Here is a 27,641-nt window from a genome sequence, read left to right as displayed (position 1 = left end):
TTTCCCCCCCCCTTGGTGGGTGTGGTGTGTTCCCCTGGGTGGGTGTGGTGTGTTCCCCCCCCCCCCCTTGGGTGGGGTGTGGTGTGTTCCCCCCCCCCCCCTTGGGTGGGTGTGGTGTGTTCCCCCCCCCCCTTGGGTGGGTGTGGTGTGTTCCCCCCCCCCCCCTTGGGTGGGTGTGGTGTGTTCCCCCCCCCCCCTTGGGTGGGTGTGGTGTGTTTCCCCCCCCCCTTGGGTGGGTGTGGTGTGTTCCCCCCCCCCTTGGGTGTGGTGTGTTTCCCCCCCCCCCCTTGGGGTGTGGTGTGTTCCCCCCCCCCCCCTTGGGTGGGTGTGGTGTGTTCCCCCCCCCCCTTGGGTGGGTGTGGTGTGTTTCCCCCCCCCCCCTTGGGTGGGTGTGGTGTGTTCCCCCCCCCCCTTGGTGGGTGTGGTGTGTTCCCCCCCCCCCCTTGGGTGGGTGTGGTGTGTTCCCCCCCCCCTTGGGTGGGTGTGGTGTGTTCCCCCCCCCCCCTTGGGTGGGTGTGGTGTGTTCCCCCCCCCCCCTTGGGTGGGTGTGGTGTGTTCCCCCCCCCCCCTTGGGTGGGTGTGGTGTGTTCCCCCCCCCCCCTTGGGGTGGGTGTGGTGTGTTCCCCCCCCCCCCTTGGGTGGGTGTGGTGTGTTCCCCCCCCCCCCCCCCCCCTTGGGTGGGTGTGGTGTGTTTCCCCCCCCCCCCCTTGGGTGGGTGTGGTGTGTTCCCCCCCCCCCCCCCTTGGGTGGGTGTGGTGTGTTCCCCCCCCCCCTTGGGTGGGTGTGGTGTGTTCCCCCCCCCCCCTTGGGTGGGTGTGGTGTGTTCCCCCCCCCCCCCTTGGGTGGGTGTGGTGTGTTCCCCCCCCCCCCCCTTGGGTGGGTGTGGTGTGTTCCCCCCCCCCCCCCCCCCCCCCCCTTGGGTGGGTGTGGTGTGTTCCCCCCCCCCCCCCTTGGGTGGGTGTGGTGTGTTCCCCCCCCCCCTTGGGTGGGTGTGGTGTGTTCCCCCCCCCCCCCTTGGGTGGGTGTGGTGTGTTCCCCCCCCCCCCCCTTGGGTGGGTGTGGTGTGTTCCCCCCCCCCCCCCTTGGGTGGGTGTGGTGTGTCCCCCCCCCCCCCTGGGTGGGTGTGGTGTGTTCCCCCCCCCCCCCCCTTGGGTGGGTGTGGTGTGTTCCCCCCCCCCCCCTTGGGTGGGTGTGGTGTGTTCCCCCCCCCCCCCCCTTGGGTGGGTGTGGTGTGTTCCCCCCCCCCTTGGTGTGTTGGGTGTGGTGTGTTCCCCCCCCCCCCCCCCTTGGGTGGGTGTGGTGTGTTCCCCCCCCCCCCTTGGGTGGGTGTGGTGTGTTCCCCCCCCCCCCTTGGGTGGGTGTGGTGTGTCCCCCCCCCCCCTTGGGTGGGTGTGGTGTGTTCCCCCCCCCCCCCCCTTGGGTGGGTGTGGTGTGTTCCCCCCCCCCCCCCCCTTGGGTGGGTGTGGTGTGTTCCCCCCCCCTTGGGTGGGTGTGGTGTGTTCCCCCCCCCCCCTGGGTGGGTGTGGTGTGTTCCCCCCCCCCCCCCCCTTGGGTGGGTGTGGTGTGTTCCCCCCCCCCCCCCTTGGGTGGGTGTGGTGTGTTCCCTCCCCCCCCCCCCCCTTGGGTGGGTGTGGTGTGTCTCCCCCCCCCCCCTTGGGTGGGTGTGGTGTGTTCCCCCCCCTTGGGTGGGTGTGGTGTGTTCCTCCCCCCCCCCCCTTGGGTGGGTGTGGTGTGTCCTCCCCCCCCCCCCTTGGGTGGGTGTGGTGTGTTCCCCCCCCCCCCTTGGGTGGGTGTGGTGTGTTCCTCCCCCCCCCCTTGGGTGGGTGTGGTGTGTTCCTCCCCCCCCCCCCTTGGGTGGGTGTGGTGTGTCTCCCCCCCCCCCTTGGGTGGGTGTGGTGTGTTCCCCCCCCCCCCCCTTGGGTGGGTGTGGTGTGTTCCCCCCCCCCCCTTGGGTGGGTGTGGTGTGTTCCCCCCCCCCCCTTGGGTGGGTGTGGTGTGTTCCCCCCCCCCCCTTGGGTGGGTGTGGTGTGTTCCCCCCCCCCCCCTTGGGTGGGTGTGGTGTGTTCCCCCCCCCCCCCCTTGGGTGGGTGTGGTGTGTTCCCCCCCCCCCCCTTGGGTGGGTGTGGTGTGTTCCCCCCCCCCCCTTGGGTGGGTGTGGTGTGTTCCCCCCCCCCCCTTGGGTGGGTGTGGTGTGTTCCCCCCCCCCCTTGGGTGGGTGTGGTGTGTTCCCCCCCCCCCTTGGGTGGGTGTGGTGTGTTCCCCCCCCCCCTTGGGTGGGTGTGGTGTGTTCCCCCCCCCCTTGGGTGGGTGTGGTGTGTTCCCCCCCCCCCCTTGGGTGGGTGTGGTGTGTTCCCCCCCCCCCCTTGGGTGGGTGTGGTGTGTTCCCCCCCCCCCCCTTGGGTGGGTGTGGTGTGTTCCCCCCCCCCCCTTGGGTGGGTGTGGTGTGTTCCCCCCCCCCCCCCCTTGGGTGGGTGTGGTGTGTTCCCCCCCCCCCTTGGGTGGGTGTGGTGTGTTTCCCCCCCCCCCCTTGGGTGGGTGTGGTGTGTTTCCCCCCCCCCCTTGGGTGGGTGTGGTGTGTTCCCCCCCCCCCCTTGGGTGGGTGTGGTGTGTTCCCCCCCCCCCTTGGGTGGGTGTGGTGTGTTCCCCCCCCCCCCCCCTTGGGTGGGTGTGGTGTGTTCCCCCCCCCCCTTGGGTGGGTGTGGTGTGTTCCCCCCCCCCCCTTGGGTGGGTGTGGTGTGTTCCCCCCCCCCCCTTGGGTGGGTGTGGTGTGTTCCCCCCCCCCCCCCTTGGGTGGGTGTGGTGTGTTCCCCCCCCCCCGTGGGTGGGTGTGGTGTGTCCCCCCCCCCCGTGGGTGTGGTGTGTTCCTCCCCCCCCCCCCCCTTGGGTGGGTGTGGTGTGTCTTCCCCCCCCCCCCCCCTTGGGTGGGTTTGGTGTGTCCTCCCCCCCCCCCCCCCCCCCCCTTGGGTGGGTGTGGTGTGTTTCTCCCCCCCCTTGGGTGGGTGTGGTGTGTTCCCCCCCCCCCCTTGGGTGGGTGTGGTGTGTTCCCCCCCCCCCCCTTGGGTGGGTGTGGTGTGTTCCCCCCCCCCCCCCTTGGGTGGGTGTGGTGTGTTCCCCCCCCCCCCCCTTGGGTGGGTGTGGTGTGTGTCCCCCCCCCCTTGGGTGGGTGTGGTGTGTCCCCCCCCCCTTGGGTGGGTGTGGTGCCCCCCCCCCTTGGGCGGGTGTGGTGTCCCCCCCCTGCCCCCTTGGGTGGGTGTGGGGTGTTCCCCCCCCCCCCCTTGGGTGGGTGTGGGGTGTTCCCCCCCCCCTTGGGGGGGTGTGGTGTTCCCCCCCCCCCCTTGGGAGGGTGTGGAGTGTCCGTCTCACCCCCCCCCTTGGGTGGGTGTGGAGTGTTCCCCCCCCCCCCCCTTGGGTGGGTGTGGAGTGTTCCCCCCCCCCCCCCTTGGGTGGGTGTGGAGTGTCCCCCCCCCCCCCCTTGGGTGGGTGTGGTGTGTTCCCCCCCCCCCCCCCCCCCCCCCCCCTTGAGCGGGTGTGGAGTGTCCGTCTCACCCCCCCCTTGGGTGGGTGTGGAGTGTCCGTCTCACCCCCCCCTTGGGTGGGTGTGGAGTGTTCCCCCCCCCCCCCCCCTTGGGTGGGTGTGGAGTGTTCCCCCCCCCCCCCTTGGGTGGGTGTGGAGTGTCCCCCCCCCCTTGGGTGGGTGTGGTGTGTTCCCCCCCCCCCCCCCCCCCCCCTTGAGCGGGTGTGGAGTGTTCCCCCCCCTTTGAGCGGGTGTGGAGTGTTCCCCTCCCCCCCCCCCCCTTTGAGCGGGTGTGGAGTGTTTCTCCCCCCCCCCCTTTGAGCGGGTGTGGAGTGTTCCCCCCCCCCCCCCCCTTGAGCGGGTGTGGAGTGTTCCCCCCCCCTTTGAGCGGGTGTGGAGTGTTCCCCTCCCCCCCCCCCTTTGAGCGGGTGTGGAGTGTTCCCCCCCCCCTTTGAGCGGGTGTGGAGTGTTCCCCTCCCCCCCCCTTTGAGCGGGTGTGGAGTGTTCCCCCCCCCTTAAGCGGGTGTGGAGTGTTCCCCCCCCTTGGGTGTGGAGTGTTCCCCCCCCCCTTTGGGTGGGTGTGGAGTGTTCCCCCCCCCCTTTGGGTGGGTGTGGAGTGTTCCCCCCCCCTTTGAGCGGGTGTGGAGTGTTCCCCCCCCCCCTTTGAGCGGGTGTGGAGTGTTCCCCCCCCCCCTTTGAGCGGGTGTGGAGTGTTCCCCCCCCCCCTTTGAGCGGGTGTGGAGTGTTCCCCCCCCCCTTGGGTGGGGTGTGCCCCCCCCTTTGGGTGGGTGTGGAGTGTTTCCTCCCCCCCCCCTTGGGTGGGTGTGGTGTGTTCCTCCCCCCCCCCCCCCCTTGGGTGGGTGTGGTGTGTTCCCCCCCCCTTGGGTGGGTGTGGTGTGTTCCCCCCCCCCCTTGGGTGGGTGTGGTGTGTTCCCCCCCCCCCTTGGGTGGGTGTGGTGTGTTCCCCCCCCCCCCTTGGGTGGGTGTGGTGTGTTCCCCCCCTTTGGTGGGTGTGGTGTGTTCCCCCCCTTTGGTGGGTGTGGTGTGTTTCCCCCCCTTGGGTGGGTGTGGTGTGTTTCCCCCCCTTGGGTGGGTGTGGTGTGTTCCTCCCCCCCCCCTTGGGTGGGTGTGGTGTGTTCCTCCCCCCCCCTTGGGTGGGTGTGGTGTGTTCCTCCCCCCCCCCCCCCTTGGGTGGGTGTGGTGTGTTCCTCCCTCCCCCCCCTTGGGTGGGTGTGGTGTGTTCCTCCCTCCCCCCCCTTGGGTGGGTGTGGTGTGTTCCTCCCTCCCCCCCCCTTGGGTGGGTGTGGTGTGTTCCTCCCTCCCCCCCTTGGGTGGGTGTGGTGTGTTCCTCCCCCCCCCCCCCCTTGGGTGGGTGTGGTGTGTTCCTCCCCCCCCCCCTTGGGTGGGTGTGGTGTGTTCCTCCCCCCCCCTTGGGTGGGTGTGGTGTGTTCCCCCCCCCCCCCTTGGGTGGGTGTGGTGTGTTCCCCCCCCCCCCCCCTTGGGTGGGTGTGGTGTGTTCCCCCCCCCCCCCTTGGGTGGGTGTGGTGTGTTCCCCCCCCCCCCCCCCTTGGGTGGGTGTGGTGTGTTCCCCCCCCCCCCCCCTTGGGTGGGTGTGGTGTGTTCCCCCCCCCCCCCTTGGGTGGGTGTGGTGTGTTCCCCCCCCCCCTTGGGTGGGTGTGGTGTGTTCCCCCCCCCCCCTTGGGTGTGGTGTGTTCCCCCCCCCCCTTGGGTGGGTGTGGTGTGTTCCCCCCCCCCCCCCTTGGGTGGGTGTGGTGTGTTCCCCCCCCCCCCTTGGGTGGGTGTGGTGTGTTCCCCCCCCCTTGGGTGGGTGTGGAGTGTTCCCCCCCCCTTTGAGCGGGTGTGGAGTGTTCCCCCCCCCCCTTTGAGCGGGTGTGGAGTGTTCCCCCCCCCCCTTTGAGCGGGTGTGGAGTGTTCCCCCCCCCTTGGGTGGGGTGTGCCCCCCCCCTTTGGGTGGGTGTGGAGTGTTTCCTCCCCCCCCCCTTGGGTGGGTGTGGTGTGTTCCTCCCCCCCCCCCCCCCCCCTTGGGTGGGTGTGGTGTGTTCCCCCCCCCTTGGGTGGGTGTGGTGTGTTCCCCCCCCCCCCTTGGGTGGGTGTGGTGTGTTCCCCCCCCCCCCCTTGGGTGGGTGTGGTGTGTTCCCCCCCCCCCTTGGGTGGGTGTGGTGTGTTCCCCCCCTTTGGTGGGTGTGGTGTGTTCCCCCCCTTTGGTGGGTGTGGTGTGTTTCCCCCCCTTGGGTGGGTGTGGTGTGTTTCCCCCCCTTGGGTGGGTGTGGTGTGTTCCTCCCCCCCCCTTGGGTGGGTGTGGTGTGTTCCTCCCCCCCCCCCCCCCTTGGGTGGGTGTGGTGTGTTCCTCCCTCCCCCCCTTGGGTGGGTGTGGTGTGTTCCTCCCTCCCCCCCTTGGGTGGGTGTGGTGTGTTCCTCCCTCCCCCCCCTTGGGTGGGTGTGGTGTGTTCCTCCCTCCCCCCCCTTGGGTGGGTGTGGTGTGTTCCTCCCTCCCCCCCTTGGGTGGGTGTGGTGTGTTCCTCCCCCCCCCCCCCTTGGGTGGGTGTGGTGTGTTCCTCCCCCCCCCCCCTTGGGTGGGTGTGGTGTGTTCCTCCCCCCCCCCTTGGGTGGGTGTGGTGTGTTCCCCCCCCCCCCCTTGGGTGGGTGTGGTGTGTTCCCCCCCCCCCCCCCTTGGGTGGGTGTGGTGTGTTCCCCCCCCCCCTTGGGTGGGTGTGGTGTGTTCCCCCCCCCCCCCCCCCTTGGGTGGGTGTGGTGTGTTCCCCCCCCCCCCCCCTTGGGTGGGTGTGGTGTGTTCCCCCCCCCCCCCTTGGGTGGGTGTGGTGTGTTCCCCCCCCCCCTTGGGTGGGTGTGGTGTGTTCCCCCCCCCCCCCTTGGGTGTGGTGTGTTCCCCCCCCCCCTTGGGTGGGTGTGGTGTGTTCCCCCCCCCCCCCCTTGGGTGGGTGTGGTGTGTTCCCCCCCCCCCTTGGGTGGGTGTGGTGTGTTCCCCCCCCCTTGGGTGGGTGTGGTGTGTTCCCCCCCCCCCCCCCCTTGGGTGGGTGTGGTGTGTGCCCCCCCCCTCTTGGGTGGGTGTGGTGTGTCCCCCCCCCCCCTTGGGTGGGTGTGGTGTGTTCCCCCCCCCCCTTGGGTGTGGTGTGTCGTCCCCCCCCTTGGGTGTGGTGTCCCCCCCCCCCCCCCCCTTGGGTGTGGTGTCCCCCCCCCCCCCCCCTTGGGTGTGGTGTGTCCCCCCTTGGGTGTGGTGTGTTCCCCCCCCCCCCCCCTTGGGTGTGGTGTGTTCCCCCCCCCCCTTGGGTGGGTGTGGTGTGTTCCCCCCCCCCCCTTGGGTGGGTGTGGTGTGTTCCCCCCCCCCTTGGGTGGGTGTGGTGTGTTCCCCCCCCCCCCTTGGGTGGGTGTGGTGTGTTCCCCCCCCCCCCCCCCCTTGGGTGGGTGTGGTGTGTTCCCCCCCCCCTTGGGTGGGTGTGGTGTGTCCCCCCCCTTGGGTGGGTGTGGTGTGTTCCCCCCCCCCCCTTGGGTGGGTGTGGTGTGTTCCCCCCCCCCTTGGGTGGGTGTGGTGTGTTCCCCCCCCCCCCCCTTGGGTGGGTGTGGTGTGTTCCCCCCCCCCCCTTGGGTGGGTGTGGTGTGTTCCCCCCCCCCCCCCTTGGGTGGGTGTGGTGTGTTCCCCCCCCCCCCCCTTGGGTGGGTGTGGTGTGTTCCCCCCCCCCCCCCCCTTGGGTGGGTGTGGTGTGTTCCCCCCCCCCCCCCTTGGGTGGGTGTGGTGTGTTCCCCCCCCCCCCCCATTGGGTGGGTGTGGTGTGTTCCCCCCCCCCCCCCATTGGGTGGGTGTGGTGTGTTCCCCCCCCCCCCCCCCATTGGGTGGGTGTGGTGTGTTCCCCCCCCCCCCCCCATTGGGTGGGTGTGGTGTGTTCCCCCCCCCCCCCATTGGGTGGGTGTGGTGTGTTCCCCCCCCCTTGGGTGGGTGTGGTGTGTTCCCCCCCCCCCTTGGGTGGGTGTGGTGTGTTCCCCCCCCCCCCTTGGGTGTGGTGTGTCCCCCCCTTGGGTGTGGTGTGTCCCCCCCCTTGGGTGTGGTGTGTTCCCCCCCCCCCCCTGGGTGGGTGTGGTGTGTTCCCCCCCCCCCCTGGGTGGGTGTGGTGTGTTCCCCCCCCCCCCCCTGGGTGGGTGTGGTGTGTTCCCCCCCCCCTTGGGTGGGTGTGGTGTGTTCCCCCCCCCCCCCCATTGGGTGGGTGTGGTGTGTTCCCCCCCCCTTGGGTGGGTGTGGTGTGTTCCCCCCCCCCCCCCCCCCCCTTGGGTGTGGTGTGTCCCCCCCTTGGGTGTGGTGTGTCCCCCCCCTTGGGTGTGGTGTGTCCCCCCCCTTGGGTGTGGTGTGTCCCCCCCCTTGGGTGTGGTGTGTTCCCCCCCCCCCCCCCCTGGGTGGGTGTGGTGTGTTCCCCCCCCCCCCCTGGGTGGGTGTGGTGTGTTCCCCCCCCCCCCTTGGGTGGGTGTGGTGTGTTCCCCCCCCCCTTGGGTGGGTGTGGTGTGTTCCCCCCCCCTTGGGTGGGTGTGGTGTGTTCCCCCCCCCCCCCCCCCTTGGGTGGGTGTGGTGTGTTCCCCCCCCCCCCCTTGGGTGGGTGTGGTGTGTTCCCCTCCCCCCCCCCTTGGGTGGGTGTGGTGTGTTCCCCCCCCCCCCCTCTTGGGTGGGTGTGGTGTGTCCCCCCCCCCCGTGGGTGTGGTGTGTTCCTCTCCCCCCCCCCCCTTGGGTGGGTGTGGTGTGTCCTCCCCCATACCCCCCAACCCCTTGGGTGGGTTTGGTGTGTCATCCCCCCCCCCCCCTTGGGTGGGTGTGGTGTGTTCCCCCCCCCTTGGGTGGGTGTGGTGTGTTCCCCCCCCCCTTGGGTGGGTGTGGTGTGTTCCCCCCCCCCTTGGGTGGGTGTGGTGTGTTCCTTCCCCCCCCCCCTTGGGTGGGTGTGGTGTGTTCCCCCCCCCCCTTGGGTGGGTGTGGTGTGTTCCCCCCCCCCCTTGGGTGGGTGTGGTGTTCCCCCCCCCCCCCACCCTTGGGAGGGTGTGGTGTGTCCCCCCCCCCTTGGGTGGGTGTGGTGTGTCCCCCCCCCCCTTGGGTGGGTGTGGTGTCCCCCCCCCCCCCCCCCCCTTGGGTGGGTGTGGTGTGTCCCCCCCCCCCCCCCCCCTTGGGTGGGTGTGGTGTGTCCCCCCCCCCCCCTTGGGTGGGTGTGGTGTGTCCCCCCCCTTGGGTGGGTGTGGTGTTCCCCCCCCCCCCCCACCCTTGGGAGGGTGTGGTGTGTCCCCCCCTTGGGAGGGTGTGGTGTGTCCCCCCCCCCCCCCCCCTTGGGTGGGTGTGGTGTGTCCCCCCCCCCTTGGGTGGGTGTGGTGTGTCCCCCCCCCCCCCCTTTGGTGGGTGTGGTGTGTCCCCCCCCCCCCCCCCCCTTGGGTGGGTGTGGTGTGTCCCCCCCCCCCCCCTTGGGTGGGTGTGGTGTGTTTGTCCCCCCCCTTGGGTGGGTGTGGTGTGTTCCCCACCTTGGGTGGGTGTGGTGTGTTTGTCCCCCCCCTTGGGTGGGTGTGGTGTGTTCCCCACCTTGGGTGGGTGTGGTGTGTTCCCCCCCCCCTTGGGTGGGTGTGGTGTTCCCCCCCCCCCCCCCACCCTTGGGAGGGTGTGGTGTGTCCCCCCCTTGGGAGGGTGTGGTGTGTCCCCCCCCCCCCCCCTTGGGTGGGTGTGGTGTGTCCCCCCCCCCCTTGGGTGGGTGTGGTGTCCCCCCCCCCCCTTGGGTGGGTGTGGTGTGTCCCCCCCCCCCTTGGGTGGGTGTGGTGTGTCCCCCCCCCTTGGGTGGGTGTGGGGTGTTCCCCCCCCCCCCCCCCCTTGGGTGGGTGTGGTGTGTTCCCCCCCCCCTTGGGTGGGTGTGGTGTGTTCCCCCCCCCCCTTCCCCCCCCCCCCCCTTGGGCGGGTGTGGTGTCCCCCCCCTGCCCCCTTGGGTGGGTGTGGGGTGTTCCCCCCCCCCCCCTTGGGTGGGTGTGGTGTTCCCCCCCTTGGGTGGGTGGTGTGTGTTGCCCCCCCCCCTTGGGAGGGTGTGGAGTGTCCGTCTCACCCCCCCCCCCCTTGGGAGGGTGTGGAGTGTTCCCCCCCCTTGGGTGGGTGTGGAGTGTTCCCCCCCCCCCCCCCCTTGGGTGGGTGTGGTGTGTTCCCCCCCCCCCCCCCCCCCTTGGGTGGGTGTGGTGTGTTCCTCCCCCCTTGGGTGGGGTGTGTCCCCCCCCTCCCCTTTGGGCGGGTGTGGAGTGTTCCCCTCCCCCCCCTTGAGCGGGTGTGGAGTGTTCCCCCCCCCTTTGAGCGGGTGTGGAGTGTTCCCCTCCCCCCCCTTTGAGCGGGTGTGGAGTGTTCCCCCCCCCCTTTGAGTGGGAGTGGAGTGTTCCCCCCCTTGGGTGGGGTGTGTCCCCCCCCTTTGGGTGGGTGTGGAGTGTTCCCCCCCCTTTGGGAGGGTGTGGAGTGTTCCCCCCCCCCTTTGAGCGGGTGTGGAGTGTTCCCCCCCCCCCTTTGAGCGGGTGTGGAGTGTTCCCCCCCCCCCTTTGAGCGGGTGTGGAGTGTTCCCCCCCCCCCTTGGGTGGGGTGTGCCCCCCCCCTTTGGGTGGGTGTGGAGTGTTTCCTCCCCCCCCCTTTGGGTGGGTAGTGCCCCCCCCCCTTTTGGGTGGGTGTGGAGTGTCCCCCCCCCCCCCCCCTTTTGGGTGGGTGTGGAGTGTTCCCCCCCCCCCTTTGGGTGGGTGTGGAGTGTTCCCCCCCCCCCTTTGGGTGGGTGTGGAGTGTCCCCCCCCCCCCCCTTGGGTGGGTATGGAGTGTCCCCCCCCCCTTGGGTGGGTGTGGAGTGTCCCCCCCCCCCCCCCTTGAGGGTGGAGTGTCCCCCCCCCCCCCCCTTGAGCGGGTGTGGAGTGTTTCCCCCCCCTTTGGGTGGGTGTGGAGTGTTTCTCCCCCCCCCCCCCCTTTGGGTGGGTGTGGAGTGTTCCCCCCCCCCCCCCTTGGGTGGGTGTGGAGTGTTCCCCCCCCCCCCCCCTATGGGTGGGTGTGGAGTGTCCCCCCCCCTTTGGATGGGTGTGGAGTGTCCCCCCCCCCCCTTTGGGTGGGTTCTGGAGTGTCCCCCCCCCCCCTTTGGGTGGGTTCTGGAGTGTCCCCCCCCCCCCTTTGGGTGGGTGTGGAGTGTCCCCGTCCCCCCCTTTGGGTGGGTGTGGAGTGCCCCCCCCCCCCAGGGTGGGTGTGGAGTGGTCCCCCCCCCCCCCCCCCGGGTGGGTGTGGAGTGGAGTGTCCCCCCCCCCCACCCTTTGGGTGTGGAGTGGAGTGTTCCCCCCCCCACCCCCCCCTTGAGGGTGGAGTGTCCCCCCCCCCCCCAGGGTGGGTGTGGAGTGTGTCCCCCCCCCCCCCCCAGGGTGGGTGTGGAGTGGAGTGTCCCCCCCCCCCCCCACCCTTTGGGTGTGGAGTGGAGTGTTCCCCCCCCCCACCCCCCCCTTGAGGGTGGAGTGCCCCCCCCCCCCCCTTGAGGGTGGAGTGTCCCCCCCCCCCCTTGAGCGGGTGTGGAGTGTTTCCCCCCCCCCTTTGGGCGGGTGTGGAGTGTTTCTCCCCCCCCCCTTTGGGCGGGTGTGGAGTGTTTCTCCCCCCCCCTTTGGGTGGGTGTGGAGTGTTTCTCCCCCCCCCCTTTGGGTGGGTGTGGAGTGGTGTCCCCCCCCTTTGGATGGGTGTGGAGTGTCCCCCCCCCCTTTGGGTGGGTTCTGGAGTGTCCCCCCCCCCCTTTGGGTGGGTGTGGAGTGTCCCCCCCCCTTTGGGTGGGTGTGGAGTGTCCCCGTCCCCCCCTTTGGGTGGGTGTGGAGTGTCCCCCCCCCCCCCCCCCCAGGGTGGGTGTGGAGTGTGTCCCCCCCCCTTTGGGTGGGTGTGGAGTGCCCCCCCCCCCCCCAGGGTGGGTGTGGAGTGGTCCCCCCCCCCCCCGGGTGGGTGTGGAGTGGAGTGTCCCCCCCCCCCCCCACCCTTTGGGTGTGGAGTGGAGTGTTCCCCCCCCCCCCACCCCCACCCTTGGGTGTGGAGTGTCCCCCCCCCCCCTTGGGTGGGGTGTGGAGTGCTTCCCCCCCCCTCTTGTGGGTGTGGTGTGTTCCTCCCCCCCCCCCCCCCCCCCCCTTGGGTGTGGAGTGTCCCCCCCCCCCCCCCCCTTTGGGTGGGTGTGGAGTGTTTCTTCTCTCGCTGGCTTTTGTTAAACTCTACCCATACGACATTTTTCTTGAGACCGCTCTCTGCATGGAACAGGCGCTGCTAGCATGGCGCTGGCCTCAGGGACCAAACGTAAACACACCTACAGAATGACTACGACCGCCCACAAGTATCTCAGATATTCATTCGTCTTGGGCAGAGTTAGTGCCTGCTGAAGGGCTTGATGGTCCCTGAATGGCTGCGTTATGCCCCAGCTGCATATGGGCCCTTCTGCTAGCTCAGGTGACACCAACAGTGTCAATTCATCACAATCAAATAGTGGGAGGGATATCACACAAACTGTGACGTCCCACTGATGAAATCACAGAAAGTGAGAACATATGACCCATCACAGGAAGAGACAACACACAATCCTTCAAATCTAGTAAAGGGCCCTGGTTCTAATTGGGCCTTAAACAACCATTTATTTAATACTCAGCAGAAATAGGGCTACCCCTACTTGACAATCCGTAACAATACCTCCTATTCAATGAATCCTGGCTAGTGTGTGATCTGTCATGGAGTCACAGCTGGGAACGGAGCCTTTCTTGGTGGGGGCCGGACTGTCTCCTTTTCAGCTCCTTTGTCCACGGGAGAAAGATATTGAATCTATCTTTAAAGTCCTTCCTGTGTATTTTAGGTTGAGCCTGGGCAGCACATGCTCTGCGAGGCGTGCTGTAGTCGGGTAGGAACTTGAAGCTCCGCCTACACTCCACCCATATTTTTCATTGGCTTGTGTCATTGTCCACTGTGGCTGTTCTTTGCTCAATAGGCTTAGTAGTCCCTCCTTTAGTACCACCTGTTACGAGTTACTTGGTAGGCTTTGCTTTAATTGCAGCCTTCCAGCACAGCAGGCAGGACATGCTCTCTCCTAATGCTTTTTATATAAAATTATAGCATGGGCTCTGGCATTTGCAATGCAATCGGTCTCACATTTGCGAGAGTTTAAGCTATTGGCATTGCAAATGACAATGCCTTTTATGTAGCTGTTTAAAAAACACTTAATTAAAAGGCATGGTCATTTACAATGCCAATAGCTCAAACTCTTGTAAATGTGAGACCTATTGCATTGCAAATGCTTGTTTACTCTTTTCTCTGCACCTTTTTCTTTTTTCACCATCTGTTCTTTCATCTGGCAGTCCCTCTGTTGCTTTCCTCCTTTTTTTTTTTTTTTTTCTCACTGTTCCAACCTTCAGTCTCGCTCTCTGTGTATAGTCCTCTTGCCTTTCTCACCATTCTCTTGCTTTTCCACACTCTAGTAGTGCTACTGCTTGTGACCTCGCTTTATGTTCAGCTACAGAGCGATGCTTGTGGAACTGTAATTTATGGTACGGGGTTAGTGTGAAATCTGACTGCTGTCAAATTTTTCTTGGAGTGTAGGTGTACTTTAGGTCTCGCCTGAGCCAGCGAATTCGCTACCTCAGGTGAGACGTTTAGTAAGTGGGTTTTCAAAGTGCTACCCACTGGCTTTTGCTGGCCTAAAGCATGCGTTCACGCGAGCGTGCACAGCTGCCAGCTTTCAGCACCCGAGGCGCCATCTGGAGTGAGATCACTTTAATTTTTGGCGTTGCTGTGCGTGCACCACTCGCGTGTTTGCCGGCGCGCACCCCTGTTCACTTTGGAGTTTATTATTTTTATTTTTTATTTTACTTCTCGCTCTTCAAATGCAAAGCACCTTGAAGAGATCTTATGCTGCCATCTGTGTTTTCCTCAGAGCTTTCGAAATGTTTTGGATTTCATTTATTTGTTCTAAGCTTCATAACTAGGCATAGAAACCACTACTTTTTTTCCTTACCTGCTTTATTTTTGCTCCAACGTGGCAGTTTTTGGAGTTATTAAATAATCTTGGTATTTTTTGTTTGCTTTGTGAACAAATACATATAGATTTGTATTTTCATGATGTGAAGGAAACTTCTTTGCTGCTGCTTCACATTTCATTCATTCACATTTTAAAATAAACATTTGTTATTGGTACTATTATTATTATAGAAGCATGCGCTCGAGCAAACACATCAGTTTTGCTGTATAAATATCCCCGGGTAACTTAACCCTTAATGAAGACAGCGGGGCAGAGAGCTCGGTCAATGTTTGAGGCTTTCTCGAGCTTTGCTTATGGCAGGAAAATTTCCTTGTGTGAACGGCAAGCTGTCATTCTGCCTACAGAATGGCGTTTGTGTGGGCAGAACTATGAGGTAAAAGCCACGATCAAAGACTTCTAAAGGCATTAAACCATCTACTGGTACATCCCCCGACAAGACGCCGTACACTTCACAATTCTACGTCGTGCTTAAGCTGCGTGTTCTCTCCCCCCTCTGTGGAACCCCATCCAGTTCGTCGCCATTTTTCATGACTTGGGTGTGTGAACCGAAGCAGTTTCTTTGTCCTTAATTTTGACCACTTGACCTGAATTGTTACTGTCACTGGCCAGAATTTACCTTGTTGCCGGTTGGTCACTCTAATTCAATCTCGAATAGGACGTTTTAGTAAACATTTGGTTTGTGTAATCTGTATGGTCTATTTTGTATTTATTCTGAATATTGCTCCTTTGTTTAATTCATACAACTCCATGTAATCCACCTGACGAAGGACTTCTCCTCCCACCTCGAAATACATTGGGGAAGCACATGACCTACACAACTTGAGAAACCGTTTTCCAGTAAATTTATGAATGAAGCAAAACCTACTACAGAAAATAAATAATTCAACATATGTAGAGGAATGTGTTTATTCACCAACAGAAGGAGAAATTTCATAAATAATGGCGAGCCTACAAAGTTCTTACTACTCTCATAGTAGTGCAACCACCTGCAGCAGGCTAGACCCAGGTAGGAAAGGTGAAATTTCAGTATGCAAATGGTACTCAGTGAGGAACGGCAGAAAAATTGCACTCTAAAGAGCAGAGGATAAAATCCTTTAAACCATACATACAACAGGAGAAATAAGGACTGCTTTGGGAATTCTGGCTAATTGGAGTCCATTTATGCTATGTCTTCTAAAACCGTGATTCCCAATCTAAGTGGCAACCCACTGTTGGGCCATGAGCAAATAGAGGTCAAATGTCAGGCTATGTCTGCTGACAAATTGCTGCATATATATATATCATAATTGTTTTTTTTTTTTTGTTTGGTTTTTTTGCAAGGGTGTTGCTGTTTACAAACTCGGAGAAAGTAAAGTGAGTTATGCAACTATCACTGGAGTACAGGGCGAGTGAAAGGAAAGGCTATAGGAGGTCGTTTTGTGTTGTATTTCGCAACAATATGTAAAAATCTATAAATTACTTGTACACATTCAGCTGTTCAGGAAGGAAAAAAATGAAGCTGGTTTGTAATTCTTATGTGTGATGGAAACAAATTTTAATAGGATTAAAAACATAACATATCTAGTCACTGTAATCATTGATTCACAAACGATAAACCTTCACTGAAACATGATTTCTACACATCACTTGTGTGATATAGTATTGTTGGTAAAACTGTAGGTCTCCGAAAATTGTGTGGCCATTTCAATGGAAAATGTGCTGTCTGTAAATTTCTGTGTGCTACCACACGACGCTTTAGTTAAGTTTAAGTCTCCTGCCTCATAATCCATTAAAGAGAGGTCGCAAACGTTTCTTTCTAAAAATTGGGTAGTTCTGAAAAGTTTGCAAAGCACTATTCTTAAAGATGGCAAATGGACAAATGGCAAACGGTTGTCCTAGTGTTACCTGCTTTAATGATGTTGCCAGTCAGTGTTTTCAAAATAGACTGACTCAAGTGGCCAGCCCAAGCAGATTACAAAATATTTTAAATGCTTTAGGAGTTGCATCCCACTGTTTTTTGCTATGGCATACAGAGGTGATCTACACATCTGACATGATGCTACACTCTTTACCCACCCATATGTTGCAATTGTGCTTGCTCATTTCTTATTTCACGTGGGTGTGGTTATTTGGAACTACACAATGAGGGGATCCCACATACCTTTTCATATTTCTAATGGAAGATGTCCGGCTGATCCAGGACATTGGTAATGTTACAGTGAGTTTGCCAAGTTCACAATTCGTTTTAGCAGGGGTATAACATGGGCCCCTAATGTCTTGGGCGCAGGGGCACTACCTAACACTTTCCATGTCCTCTAAACCAGAGCACAAGCAACCCAAGGCCCGTTTTGCCTAACATGGGCTATTGGATCAGTGCAGCTTGGTTCCAGTGGCACAGTGAGCAAGCACCATCCGTCCCATTTTTGTGGGGTTGATGTAATGCCCTAAGGGGCCCTGGGTATGCCCGAATGTGGGATCCTTGCTCACAGAACCACTGAAACCAGGCTACCCCAGATTGAAGAGCCCCAATCAGGGCAAAACTGACTTTGGTTGCTTGTTTTCCAGTTCAGCGAGGATGTGGCTAGGCAGTTCGGGTTGAACTATTTGTATTGGAGCAGGGTCCAGTCATTTGCGTTTTATATGGATCTAATCCGAGGTGGCATGGTGGGCAAGAAAAATGGTGGGTTGAAATGCTACAGTGACCGATTGACAGTAGTTTGACTTATTGCAAACATCCTCCCATCACCTTTTTGTATTTTTGATATAGACTCTCGTGATGGTCCTATGAAGATAATGCCTCTATTCAACCCATCAGCCTTGTGGTCAACTCACGCTTACTACAAGTGAGTGGAGAGTGCACGAAGTGTCCCCTCCTTAGTCTGCATTGTCTAAGGTAGGGCACTGCACTTGGTGTTCGGTAAATTTGGCATTTGCAAAGACCTCCCCCATGCCGATCTTCTTTTCCCTGGCTGCTCTGAAGAGAAGTGGAGATGGGTACCGATAAGTGCAAACGGAAGCTGCATGTCCCTGGGCCATTCTCAGCGTGCCGTGTTCATGCAACCCAAATCCTGATAGTCTTTGTGAGATAGCAGTCTGGTAATGCTCAGGAGTAACTCTGACTCCTGTTTCGGACCTCCAAGAGGAGAGGGAGTTTAGCTGCTTCCTGTTGAGTTTCCTTGCAGATGGGTATATTCCCCTCCGACACCCATCTAGATTCCCAGTGAGGCCAAAACTACTAAGCAGGTCAGTGACACCTGCAAGCGGTTGGTGTTTGGGGATTATTGCATATCTGTATAGGTGCCACTACATATGTTTTTCATAAAGCATGTTTGTAAATTCCCTGTCATACTGCAGCTTTTATTGCATAATGGTAGAACAATTCATCACTTGTTTTTTTGGGGCAACACATGACAATGACTGCCTGATGTTACAGGGCACAATTTATTGCGTTAAAAAAATATTACAAACTAATATTTGAATAGTTTATGCTAACTTTGGGACGCCCATTGCATGGCTCGAATTTTGTTCTCTTGGTTATGGAAGGCATTTTCTAACTGCTACGACTTACTTCATGGAGCTTGTGAAGGCGCTTCATGATCTTCACTGTCTTATCACGGTTGAAAGGATTGCTGTTTGATGCCTCATATATGGTTGGTGTAACTGTTAGGGCGGCCAGATCCTGTAGAATCCGCCTAATCTGAGGACTATCTCTGCCGTCCAAGATGCATTACTGTCAGATCTGTGTATTTTTCTTTTCCTCTTCCTCCATCTTCCCCTGTCCAAAACAAATACAAAATTATGTTTGGATGTCCCTTCAGAACTCTCAGTAAAACCTACAGCTTTCATGCCAACCTCTTTAGGAAATTATGAATTTAAATGCCTCGCTACCTCGGGAGGTTGAGCTTGCTAATTGCTATTTGTATTCACAGCCCACCTGTTTAATAACTTTAAATAAATGATGGTTCAACTCTCATATAAGAGGTGCCTGGAGAATGTACTTGGTGTAAACTGGTATTTGCTAAGTATTTGTTCTGTGAAGTTTTGTTTGCTTGCTGAATGTTTGTTTGGTGATTACTCTTCAAAAGGCAATACCTTTTATCATACAGTGATTGTGCAAGTTTCCTTTCTGCAGATTACTAGGGTTGGGCTCCACAGGAAATATACAGAGGAATTGACTCGCATGATGGAACTTGTACGGTTCTAAATTGGCCCTAAGCCAGCTTGAGGTTTCTGTTAAAATGATGGCAAATGTCCCGATTGACTGATCTTATGGTTCCCATTATGCGAAGCTTATGTCTTTTGCTTCAGTAGAATTGTTTTGGTGAGTGAAGGTGGAAGGGTTTGTGGGGCAAAGTTGCAAGCCACCAGCTGTGTAGACTATCCTTCCACTTCCTGTCTACCAGGAAGTGTTTGATAGTCTTATATGCTTGTCTGACAGTGTTAGATCCCCAGAGTTGTCCCTCTAAGCTGGCAGTATCTATGTTACCATTGCTTCCCCACGAGTGCTTCATCTTACCTCGCTAAGCCCTAAGCCAGTATCCACTAAAGAGTGAATCTCCTTTGTGCCAAGATCTTTTCAGGGTACTGCTTCAGAACTTCTGCGCGAGACTGAACCATGGCAACAGACAATCTTGTGAATACGTGCTGTATTTATGAGGGTGCACCAGCTAGGAACTAACTTACAGCCAGACTCCTCATTAGCCTACAATTGGAAAGCGTGACTAATCTGCCTGGCACTCTTCGGGACTGCATCCTAAAAACGCAGGTTAGTTTAGATTGCTGTGGGTAGCAAGCTAGTTTAGTACTTTCCTTTACCATCTTGGTGCTTGCTGTGTCTTTGCCAATGGCAATCCCCACTCCCTGTTTCCTGGACAACCCTTCAGGGTAACATACGTGTGCCAGGAACCACAGTGCTCTATTTGCCACGGTCGAGTGCCTGTTGATCCCGCAACAGCTGTCTGGAAATAGTAACTTTTGTGGGTTTTTTTTGAGGAACCATTGCCCAAAGGGGAATTTAAACAGTTGATAGGCGAGGCCTGAGCCACTATACAGTCGTGGAAAACCTAATCGCCTGTTTTCTTTTAAAATGTATATACTGCATTGATTTGTTTGCCCTTTATTTAATTTCAGAACCGTGCTGTGCTTCACATAGCTCTGCGGAATCGTACCAATACTCCGATAGTGCTTGATGGAAAGGATGTGATGCCCGAAGTGAATGCTGTGTTGGAGAAGATCAAGAAGTTTTGCCAGGTATGACTTAATTGATTATGCACAATTTACCCGAAGGTATAAGTGCAATTTAGAAGTCTTCTTTGAGATGGCATTGTTCCCGACCCTCGCCAGTGCCGACCTTTATCTCTTTTTGGTAACCTATTGCTGTTGTAAACTTTAAACTATGATTGTCCAGTTGCACCGATGCACAATTTATGGAACCCCACATGTATTTTTCTGTTCTTGCTAACCATGATTCCCTTATCCAGGAATTCTATTTCGTAAAATTGCTATTCGATCCCTGAAGAGGCTGTTAATCTCTTTCCTGCTGTTAACTAGACATGTTGGCATTGTGGAATCCAATTTCTTAATATTTGAGGAGGAAGGCAAACAGCAAGGCTTAGTAGTGTAGCAGCATTTTGTACTTAAAAACATTGTGGGCAAAATGTTGTACTTTCAGGGATCAAAAACTCCGGCAGCTTAAACGTGATTTAAATTGTTTGCACGAGGGTGCCTCGAAAAATTAATTTAGTGTAAACTCTGTGCCCAGCAAGAGATGGGCACTAGGTCTGAAGCCAAATTCTCAAAACCCATTAGTTTACGTTCGGTTAAAGATTTGTGATTGGAGTGCTTCCCCCTTTAAGTCCGTACAATTCTCTAGAGTGTAAATTAGCTTCTTATGAATAAGTGTCAAAGGCGTCTGTTACGTTATGAAGAGAAACATTTTGCCTTTATCCATGAATGTCACTTAAAATGTTCAGCATGGTTGTTTTATTGTTGAACCCCTTGCGCAAATCAGATAAGGGGTTAGTCAAATGTGCAACTCAGTTCAATTCTTTTACCTTTTACTTTTTCAAATGTCAAGCCTATGTGGCTGACTCATCTGTGTGCTTGTTTCTTGTCCCAGTTGTAGGCTAAGCTCTGTGTGTACCTGCTGGATATCGTTGCGATGCAGCAGAAGCTGTTCACATTCCCACCCTCATGGCGGTGGATTCTCTGCTGTGGCAATAGCCTTGCTTCAGGACAGAGATCACCTTGTCAGTGAGGCAGCCGTGTGGAAACACTAATCTGTGGATGACTTCCAGCCTATTGAAAAATAGGTGTCTGATCTGGCAGTTGCCGCCTCTGGCAGAGTCGTTTATAGAGCGGTCTCATTAGCAGTTGAGGCCTCTGAGCAGATCCAAGCTTCCCATTATGGTGGCGACTCATCTCACCAGCATTGGCAGCACCAGTCTCTTGAGCCAATGGTGTACTCTCCAATAGGCTATTTTCTTGGTCAAGAAAACTTGGAACTGAAAACAAGTTGAGCAGTCTTGATGCCTCCTATATGATCATTTTCCAGGTAGAGGATGTGAATCCACTTTCTAAGGCTTCAGAACTAGTTTAAGTTGGTTCTCTTTCAAATGTAATTTTGTGGCTGCTCCTTGGACACAAACTTTGCACAAAGTGATGGCTAGTAATGAGGCTTACTCCAAGTAGGAACAGCCAAAACATGGACACAATGAAGTGACATTTCTGCGCCTGGCTGTCCACCTTCTTCAAGGTACGGGGGGGGGGGTGGAGAGATGAAAGGCCAGCCCTTACTTAGGAACTTCCTCACCTTGGACTGCAAACTGCACTCCCATGCCTAAAATGGCAATGGAAAACTAGTCCACAGCACTTTAACTAGGTCCTCATTGAATTTCTAAGGGGATCCAGGGCTCCTAACACTACCAGTTTTAAATGCAGTTTGGCACTCCTGGCTGAGCTCCCCACGCTTTTACCATGCAGGTGACCTTTCCATCAAGTACTTTCCTACTCATGAATGAACTTCGAAATCCCTGATGGATAAAGACAGCAAAGTTGTTGAATCTAGTACAGTAGCCAGTGCATAGCATTAGCTAAACCGCGAAGAGCTACATTTAGAGTAAGTCCATACTTGACTGCCCCCAGCATTAACAAGTCTGCTACTTTCCCTCTCTGCCCACAGAGTTCAATTATTGAGAAGATGTAGGTCCGGTTTCAGTTGCTGGAAACAAGAGGCAAACAGTTGGGGATGCCTAATGCAAGGGTAAAAGCTGCAGATCCAGAGGAGGTTGGTCCTGGCACCTGTTTCAAGCATTGTCCTGTATTGATAAATTAGTGAAATTAAGCATTGGACACAAATGACTTGCGCTTAATACAGGCATAATACATAGTCAGTCAGTATCAGTATGTAGACAGGGTCGTATATAACTGAGAATAGGTAGCTGCTGTGGTGCAAAAGTGACTCTAGGAAACGGACAATGAATGACATTTGAAGTACAATGAGGAAGACTTAAACTCCATTGAAGCCAATTATTGGTGGCTAGGGGCAAACCCAATAGTTAGAGGTGGGAGACTGTAGAAAGCACTGTTTATCCTGCTGATGTCTTCTTATTCATCACTTGAGTGTTGCTTCGCAGATGTTCCTTCCAGTGGAACTTGAAATTATCTAAACATTAATCTTCCTTGCTTGAGCCCTTCGTGCCTTAATTCATGCAGCTTCATGGGACAGGATACAGCTATGTGCTTACCTAGTTCCTGCAGCACGTGGGCGTTCTAAAGAGTGAAGGAGACTGCGGCAGTGCCATCGGTGGACCACACTGGACAATGGAGGACTGAACTGGCGAGGGAAACTGGGGCAAAAATATGCCTTCTAATCTATCTCCTCATATACTTGCACCTCCTTTCCTGTGCCTGGCCTCTGCCCCCAATGCCCTCTGGCCTGTGAGCTATGATGAAGCTATCCATACTAGCCTTTTTCTATTACATTTGTATCCAAACAGAGCTCTGTGTCTCAACCTCCTGGCCACACCACCTTACCATAGCAAAGGTGAACAGAGTTGGAAATTCAGGGGCAGGGCACAACCCATCCTGTGCTATCACACACAGGTGATTGAGCCTTCCATCCCCATTGAGGCCATCTATCTTTAATAAACAGCTTAGTAATGATTTTCTATGGTTACATTTTCTGTTGTGGCTGTGAAACTGTATATGCCAATAACCATATAATTTACCATTTTTAGATTTTGTTGGTAATTATAGTTGGTTTGGTAGGAGAAGTTGGTATTTGAGCAAAAAATGGACAGGCACAAGTTAAGTATGAGTAACATGAGTTGTCTTTTAGGTTCATGCACAATTACTGAGATTCAAAGTCTAGGTGATGGGGCCGTAATAAAAGCTGATGGCAAGGTCATGGTCTCTAAACGTGAGCATGTGCAGTTTCTTTAATCTCTAGATCTACACCTCCGCTCCTGCATATGAAGTGTTGGTGCTTAAGGGGACTGGATAGTATTGAGGTGCAATTTTGTGCTGTATGCTACATAAATGACCAAGTGAGGGGGGGAAATGTAATGTGTAGATACATGGATCTTACCTGAATTGACTTCCTGCCAGCCCAATCTTGAATTATAAATGGTGTAGTGCAACAGTTTTTACAAGTCCTCTTCAAAACTTGAGCTTGCACAGATGACTTCAAAAGATTTTTGTTTTTTTAGGATGCTTTATTTATTTATTTATATTTATATATATATATATATATATATATATATATATATATATATATTTTTTTTCTAACCTAGTGCAAACACCATTTTGCTATATGATTTTACATTTGAGCTTGAGTGTCAGGATTACAGGCGGGCATTCAAAGCTGATTTGACAATGTTGTCAATTGTTAGTGGAATACTCTTTGCTGCTGTCAGACAATTGCGCAACTGCATGTTAAGCTTAGGTTTTTCTGCACCTCTGCCTCCATGTACATGTTTAATGGGGATAACTAATCTTTGTAAGTGGTGTTCTGTGCAAGTACATATGTTTGTGCATTGTATAATTTGCTAATGTTTAACTGGTCTTAAACTGGTATGGGGGTTAACAGTTAGTTTTTTCTGTATCGTTTTTTCATTGTCATTCTGCTCATTAACATCCCTTTCAATTCAAAATAGGCATACTTGTATGATCTTATTTAGGCTCTTAACACCAAAAATAGAGCTGTGTGTAGCTTACCTCTAAACATGATTTCTAGAATTCAGTGTCCTTGCCAATTAGTTTTGTATGTTTAATACCTGTACACTTTATTTTAATCGCAGCGAGTACGTGGTGGCGAGTGGAAGGGATACACCGGAAAGGCTATCACCGATGTTGTAAACATTGGTATTGGTGGATCTGACTTGGTAAGTGTTTTTTTTCTTTTCTTAAATCATTCTTTTAATGTATTAACTTTTTTTTTTTTGATCTGTTGTAAATAATGTTCCTGTTTTTATCAAAAGGGTCCTTTAATGGTGACTGAAGCCTTGAAGCCATACTCAAAGGGAGGTCCTCGGGTGTGGTTTGTTTCAAACATTGATGGTACTCATATTGCAAAGACACTGGCTGAACTGAACGCAGAAACCACACTGTTCATCATTGCATCAAAGGTAATCCCAGGATGTGTGTACATGTTTATGTATGTACATTTTTAGAATATTTAATTGGTAACTGTTCTATGACCCAATCTCATCTTTAAAATGTTCTTGTGACCCACTAAACCACTGTCGTATGTAAGCCTGGGCAGAGTTTTTAAAGTGTCAAAACTCTGCTACATGCAGTTCTGTAAGCGGCAAAGTGTGATGGGTCATGTCGATCGTCCCAACTTTTAGCGCCGAGTGTTTTTCCTGTGCTGTAAAAATCCATGCAAACGGCACCATGCGCAGCGCAAGAGGGTGCTGCTTCTTTCTGCCGCTCGAGTAGACATTCTACTCTAGCGGCAGTTTCCTCTTCGTGAACAGAAGGTTTCTCAACATGAGCGGTAATGACCGCCCTGAGATCTTGCCGGGAGGTGGTCTGGAGTAAGGATTTCCACACTCTGCAACTTAACATTGGAGAGTAATAAACTCTGCTCCGTGCTGAGTTTTTCAGAACTCCGCAGATTGGGAAAAACTCAGTGAGCGGAGTTCACCACCCAGGCCTAGTCATAAGCATAGTTCAATTTAAATGTTTCAGGAACTTTGAGATGAATTTAGACCATATGTTGCCATCCATGTTATACCATACGTGCTACATATTTTCTATTAAATATTTTTCTTTTCATGTAGAAAGCTCGAAATAGATGCATGTTTAATTATGGTTTCCATCGCAGTATTATTGTTTGTTGTAAATTTTGACCCTTTTTGTCATTTGTAGCGCAAATTTTCTGTAGCCATCCTTATGTTAGTCCAGTGTCTAAACTGTTGTGCTGGAAGTAAAAGTTTTGCAGATTACATTTTCTCTTAAAACGTTATCACTATTGTATGTGTGCCTTTCACCCTTATTTATATAATGCTGGCCTTCTTTCTCTTTGGGCTTGAGGTATTGGACCCTTCTACTGACCCACATTTATCTTGAACTGTTTGCTGTTTTTTTTCCAGTCTCTTTTTGAATTTTCAGTTGGGTTTCATATGAGAATTCTTGCGCTTACATCAGCTCTAGACGAACTCTAGACGAACGCTCTGTTTAGTAGCAGTGTAAACAACAATTTCACATTCTGAACAGCTGTTTCAGAAATGGCAATTTATTTTCACTTGACCTCTCCTAATTTACATCTTCTGCCATGTTGAGCCCTAATAGGTCCATAGTTCAGATGTCAAAAATAAATCTCGATCCTATTCTTAAATTTTTAAATTTCATCACCATGTGAATGTCGCTTTACCTTTTTCGAAAAAGAAAAACAATTGTGAATATCTTTTGGTTTTTAAAATGGTGTACTGCTACTTCATATTTTTCTAGTTTAGTTGGCTTGAGTTGGCTTGATGCAAACCTAGTCTAGAATTCTCCATAGTACGCATGTGGTGCTGTCCTTTATATTTCGTAGGAAACCTCTTGTATGCTTTCACTCGTAACTTGAGAAGAATTTTTCTGGTATCTTAGCCAAGTATTATTTAAATCCTTGTTTCCTTAAGGTAATCAACAATCATTATGACCTTCATAGTTTTGCCTCTTTTGCCACTTTCAGCTTCATAGGTTTCATCTTTCTCATCCAATATTGAGCATTCACAATTTCTTGGGTATATTTTGTTTGTTATAGTACATAACAAATATTGTATTTTGTTGTATTACTATACTGTGGATTTGTCACACTGACAGTAAGGGTGGTAGCAGACTTATTCACCCAGGGGAAAATTCAGATCGCTGCCATGACAAACTGATTAACAAAGCGCTTTCCCGTGAGTTGGTCAGCAAAATTAAATAAGGCTGTACATCTGGGCTGGTGGTGAAGAAAATAATTATTCAACTCCCCCACCTCCCTATGACATGCGTATGCCAAATTCATCTTTCACCCAGACTCACTCCTGATCTGGTCATGACTCAAATAGGCCGGGTCTATTAAGAGTCAACTATGTGCTTAATATTCTTAAGCAGAGGTGTTTTATATCCCAAGTTGCCGGCTAAACAATCATCAATATTGAATTTATTTTGAGAGGCATGGATATTTGACTAGACTGTTATCCACAAAAACATAGCTAGTTTAATATGGTCTTACCCCATAGCCTATGTTTTTTATGAACCAGAATGGGGACTGCTAGGTGTTAACCTCAAATGACTCCTTCAGAATCAGTTTCCCTCCGTATGCAATTTGTATATGTTAATATAGCCCCAGATGGTTGCCCCATAAGTTAGAATTGGTAAACATTAGCTCTTAGAAATTTCAAGGAGTGGTTTCACCGGTTTGCTTCCAATACTGCAAAAGAAGAGTGCAATGACGGACTGATTCATTTAGATCTGGTTGACCTACATTGGGACCACGAATCTAAGGTATTTCTCAAGTAAGAGAAATGATTGAAGTTCAGCTTTCCCAGTTCAGCAGTTTCTTTGATTCTGATTTTCAGTCCGCCCTGACTGTTTTCCACAGTCCCTAAAAGTCTCTTCCCAAATTAGCCTTATTTCTTTGCCACACTAAAGGCTTAACACAGAATTCCACCAAGCGTGACGTTGAAGGTGGAACTTAATTTGCTGTTAGACTAGCTTTGTAGATCTTTTTGCAAATGTTTTCGGTAGTGGACTTTTTTTTTTTCCCATCACAAGCTTGAGCGTGTTGACCAACATGTTTTAAAAGTAGTTGTGGGAAGCAACCCCACTTTTACTTAAGGCAGATTTTTGGCACACTTGGTTGGGGGCATGTGTCACCAAAGGCCACATTCTGTACTGTCCTTTCAGGAAGTAGATCTTTTTAGAGCACCTGCCCAGTTAGCAGGCATTGTAATCGGGGAATTTGAATGGTAAACCCATATTGGGTTCTCCCTACGGGTCGTCTTTACTGTGTTTTTGGTGTTGACAACCGCATTTGTTCTCTGTAATGTATGAACTCTGTTTATAAGTGTGTGTGTGTGTATGTATATATATATATATATATATATATATATATATATATATATATATATATATACACACACACCAAAATCCAACTCGTCAGAAGCTTTTTGATGTACTGAAACTTCCAAAGCAGGAAACGGACACCAGTTAGTGCTGTTGCTGTTTATTCACGTGCAAGAAATGCCGCCATGACGTGTTTCGGGCTCACCAGCCCTTGATCACATGACATGCCATTTACTTTTTCCCCTTTTTAAAGTGCTAGTGCAGTGGTTAACCATGAAGACAGACTATGTGTCTGTCTTCCAACATATCGATTCACGACATAATGCCAAGTGTCACAAGATTAATTAACACAATGTTGCAATTTATAAACAACTACATGCACTGTTTGAATAAATTGAAATATATAGCGTAATCTATTATTCCCAAATAACAAGACATTAAATACAGATTATGGATATCTGTCTTTGTATTGTTCGTTTTGTGGCTTAATGCCAAGGCAATAGTTGTTTATCTCGCTGTATAAATGTAAACAATTTCACTCTCTGTATAAATACCATAAAAACAGTAAAAAAAAAAAATACAGCGGTATAAATGTGCTGATATCGTGATCCTATGGCATAAACATGGGACAGGAAATAGATAAGCAGGCGTACAATTTATGGGTGTCAAACATTTTAGCACTCAAAACCTATTGTATGTTATTTGAAATTGCACTTCCTTACTATATCTTACAATAATTTCTTGACCCATGTTAAAAAATTCAGCGATATGTTGGGCTACACCTGAATAGCTAAAGTGCAAAAAGTGCTTAAAAATTAATTTGGTATAGGCCAATTATAAATCGGTGCTTAAAAGAAACATTACTTTTTTGGCAAGAAAAGGGAAAAAAATGTGATTAAAAAATTAGATTATTAGGGAATCTGCTAGGATGTTTTGGAGATACCGCAATTAATGTAACTGGAGTGATGTATATAGGCCATGTGGCTGATGTTAACTGCCAATTGTCCGGATTGATAAAATCCATTTAAAAGGCAATTAAGACAATATGTTTTGCTTAATTCTTCTAGAGCCAAGTATATAAGTCTTCCGTTGTATTGAGGCCATTCGGATACTTGCTATCAAACTCTAAAATATATTTGGTCTCCAGTTTCCTCAATTGGTCCTCTCTGTTGCCCCCTCTCCTTAATGGTGGTATAGAATCCACAACATAGTACTTGGTCTTGTACTAGGCTGTTGTGGACTTCCTTTATGTGTCGGGCCACAGGATAGCTTGGATCTGCGTTAGCTAAAGCTCTGGTGTGTTGAAGAATTCGCTTGTGGACTTGTAGCTTAGTGCTACCGATGTACTTCAGTCCACAAGCGCATTCCAACACATAGATTGCATACTCTGATTTGCATGTCAAAGATTTGGAGTTTGTTGTTGGGGCTGATTTGAATGGGGTTGTAAAAGAGTTTTTATTTAAACCCAATTTGCAGGCTTTACAAGAGAAGCATTTTTTAAACCCTCTAGAGCTCATTAGCCAGTTTTTGTTAGCAGAAATTTCCGGACTACTTTTGACTAAGTAATC

At 54.0% G+C, this 27,641-nt stretch overlaps 1 protein-coding gene across 1 annotated transcript in view; it reads left to right on the top strand.

The window, feature by feature from the left end:
• GPI (glucose-6-phosphate isomerase) overlaps nucleotides 1-27,641 on the top strand; it is a 111,740-nt gene that overhangs the window by 34,809 nt on the left and 49,290 nt on the right. Inside the window, exons 4-6 of the mRNA XM_085638472.1 lie at nucleotides 18,664-18,783; nucleotides 22,833-22,916; nucleotides 23,013-23,159. Of these exons, the coding sequence (XP_085494598.1) occupies nucleotides 18,664-18,783; nucleotides 22,833-22,916; nucleotides 23,013-23,159 (351 nt within the window). The remainder of the gene's footprint in view (nucleotides 1-18,663; nucleotides 18,784-22,832; nucleotides 22,917-23,012; nucleotides 23,160-27,641) is intronic.

Source organism: Triturus cristatus, chromosome 12, assembly GCF_964204655.1.
Source record: "Triturus cristatus chromosome 12, aTriCri1.1, whole genome shotgun sequence".
Lineage (NCBI taxonomy): Eukaryota > Metazoa > Chordata > Amphibia > Caudata > Salamandridae > Triturus > Triturus cristatus.
The sequence above is the reverse complement of the archived record's forward strand: the minus strand, read 5'-3'. Positions and strand labels throughout refer to the sequence as shown.